Consider the following 3,530-nt stretch of genomic DNA (forward strand, 5'->3'; position numbering starts at 1 on the left):
TGGCGCTAAAGGAGAAAAAGACAGCTCTCCGGGATTCGACAACATAACATATATCATGATTAACAGAAGCCCTAAAGCATTAAAAAACCTAATAATTGAGATATTCAATTATATATTGCTTTCAAACTGGATTCCAGAAGAGTGGAAAAGAGCGGTATTAGTTCCCATACTAAAGCCACAAAAAGATCCTGGTGATTATAAGTCTTATAGACCAATAATGTTACTACCTTGCCTTTCAAAAATATTTGAAAGTATTCTAAAAAAGAGATTAGAATGGTATATAGAAAAGAATACAATATTAAATAAATATCAATTCGGTTTCAGGAGAGGAAAAGGCACGATTGATTTACTCAGCGAACTCCTTGTGGATCTATATGGCGCGTTGACAGAAAACAAATATGTTCTATTAGTTACGACAGATGTTGAAAAAGCCTATGATCATGTAGATCACCAAATACTCAAAAATAAATTAACAAAAATAAATATTCCAAACAAAATTACTAACACTATTATGTCACTTCTATCCGATAGAAAGATTTATGTTAGAAACCAGAATCGACTCATAGGTCCAAGAATAACTTTTAATGGTATCCCTCAAGGCTCGATTTTAAGTCCAATATTATTTAAACATCTATACGTCGGATTTCATAGAGACAGAAGGGACAAAAGTGAAAAAATTACAATATGCAGATGATTTAGTCATGTATATTTCTTCGCGATCATTACAGGAATGTAGTGATGAAATGAACAGCTCTTTAAGAAAAGATTTAGAATGGATGCGGGACAATAAACTCACACTTGAACCTCAAAATCTAAATGCATTCTATTCACTAGGCATAGGCTCCCAAAAATTACATCAGTATAAATATAGACTCGATTCAAATAAAATATTGGAGAACATCAAAATTTTAGGAATGATATTGGATACAAAATTATCCTTTAACAAACACGTTAATGAAATGTTGGCTAAATGTGAAAAAGGAATTAATATCCTAAAACGAGTAACTGGCACCACTTGGGGTGCACATCCCAATATCTGTCTCTCGTTTTACAAAGCCGTTATTAGACCCCATTTCGATTACGGATGTCAAATTTATGGAGGAAGTTCTAAAGGGATAATGGATAGACTAAATAGAATACAATATGCAGCGTTAAGAATATGCTTGGGAGCACTGAAGTCGACACCTACAAATTCGTTGTTGGCTGAAGCTGCAGAAGCTCCTTTAGAGATAAGAAGACAGGTTATAACTAATAGGTTTTTGATTAAAAAATTTAATTATGATCATGCATGGATACACAACTGTTTAGAGCCACTTGCAGTTCTGCATTTTGAAAATAGATTCTGGCACAAAAAACCAATACCACCTTTAATTGCTGGGTTCCATACACTTAAACCACTAGAAGAAGAAATGATGGTAAATAACAGATTAACATACTTCACTATGTCTTGGAAAGGCACGTTACCTAAAAAGTACATACATTTATCAGATGATTTTGATAATGAAAAGAAGATAGACAAGAAATTAATAAATCTGAAACTGAACAACTTAATGCATTCAAGATGGAAAAATTTTATTCAAATATATACCGACGGTTCAAAGACAGATAATGGGGTTGGATGCGCAGTTTGGATCCCAAGTCAAAACAAACAACTTCAAATTAAAATGCCCGATTGGGCTACAATATTCACGGCGGAAGTGATGGCCATTAATGGAGCATTAGACCTAATCAGGAAACATAAATTGAAAAAAGTTATAATTTTGTCAGATAGTAAATCTGCTTTACATGCTTTAAATATACCTAAATATTTTGGCAATCCACTAATTTTCGACAGTATTAGAAAGATAGAAGATTTAATTAAACAGAAGCATAATATCGAATTAATATGGATAAGAGGACATGCGAATATCATCGGAAATGAGATCGCGGATGGGCTGGCCAAAGATGCACATAGCACACCCTCGATTGTAAATAAAATTCCTGCAGTAGACCTTAAAGGAATTGTTACAAAAAATGGAATGTCTCAATGGCAAAAGGTATTCGATCAAGACTCACGTTTGAAGGAAGACTTTACCAAACCGTGTAACCCGAAGGTATCGAGAAGGACATGGTTTCAAAATATTAAATGGAATAGGAGAGAAAGACAACAATCTGTAGACTAAGGCTATCACACACAAGGAAAACAGTCATCTATTCAGAATCGGTATCAAAGAAGACCCATTTTGTGCTTGTAGTATCATATTAGACACATTGGACCACATATTTTGGAATTGCAAATTATATAAAAAAACGGGAAATTATATAAAAGACTACAACAGCTAAAAGTACAATTTCCAATAAATGCAAGACACATTATTAGTGAGAGTAATATAGGAATATATAGAGTGTTGCTGGATTCATGAATGAGTGCAATATAAAATTGTAGTGACTTATAGAAATCAAGTTAATGAAGATATGTTATTAATAATTTTCTCGTTTTTTATATATTCATACAGAAGAAATATTTTGTAATGTATAGTATTGTATTTTATAATATGTATCAATGGATATGGCTAAAATGTTTGGATTAAAACGAGGCCATTTTAATAAAAATAAAAAAAAAAAAAACTTAGTGGCTTATTTTACAGATACCATAAGATGTAATAAACAAAAAATATAAATTGTTACCATAAATTATTTATTACTTTAATGATTATCAGTCTTTCCACAACAACCTAAAAAAATCATATTTTTTCTTATAGTCTAGGAAAGAAAAACATAAAACTTTTTATTTCAAAAATAAACATAAAATACCTTAAAATTCTTAAAAACCTCATATCTTGAGATCATTGTCATGTAATTTAAGTATATATTGTATATAATTATAAAAAAATGTATATAATTACAGTAGAATCTGCTTAGTATTACATCGAAGGGACGCCGAAATCTCGTCATACTAACCGGTCGTCATTAAAAGCGTACTGAAGAAAAACTTTTTAATATGCAAATATGTTACATGTTTCAGTAATTTAAAAGAAAAGCCAATACAAACGTTTTAATTAAAAATAAAAATGACACATTAAAATTTAATATAAAATAAAATTGACATAGGGTAGGGCGGAGGCACAACGGCCCAATTTGACTTACGGTAATTATACTGTCTAAACCCAATGAACAACACATAACATACATCAAGAAGCATCTATCGAACTATGTTCAGAAAAACTTACATACATACGTACATAATTCCTAATTATATAAATATTATATTTTTTACTATTATTTATACATTTGGTATCTGACCCATTTTACTTCACATACGGGGTAAAGTGGAACAACCAGGGGGCGAACAGATGCAATTTCTTCTATTAAATTTTAAAGGCATTTTATGCTACATTATTGAACCAATGCAAAATATTAATTCTGTGGGTACATTGTAACAAAGACAACACAGTATATTACATTAATCTGCTATTGGTCAGAAATATTCATCAGAAGAGCCGGAATAACAATTTATTCAATTAATCTCTTGTAAAATTGCTTTTTTTAAA

General features: G+C 30.9%; 1 protein-coding gene across 1 annotated transcript; it reads left to right on the plus strand.

Moving 5' to 3' along the window:
• The first annotated feature begins 701 nt into the window (after positions 1-701).
• LOC113376160 lies at positions 702-2,162 on the plus strand. The gene has a single exon (XM_026616079.1). The coding sequence runs from the start codon at positions 702-704 to the stop codon at positions 2,160-2,162; it is 1,461 nt and encodes a 486-aa protein (XP_026471864.1).
• The last annotated feature ends 1,368 nt before the right edge of the window (positions 2,163-3,530 follow it).

The sequence above is a fragment of the Ctenocephalides felis genome, unplaced genomic scaffold, assembly GCF_003426905.1.
Source record: "Ctenocephalides felis isolate EL2017-DRISC unplaced genomic scaffold, ASM342690v1 CF-g0.4_SCAFFOLD_01886, whole genome shotgun sequence".
Taxonomy (NCBI): Eukaryota; Metazoa; Arthropoda; class Insecta; order Siphonaptera; family Pulicidae; genus Ctenocephalides; species Ctenocephalides felis.

What these genes read in the sequence shown, in the direction of transcription:
- LOC113376160 (XM_026616079.1), top strand. Translation starts at nt 702, where the DNA reads ATGTATATTTCTTCGCGATCATTACAGGAATGTAGTGATGAAATGAAC.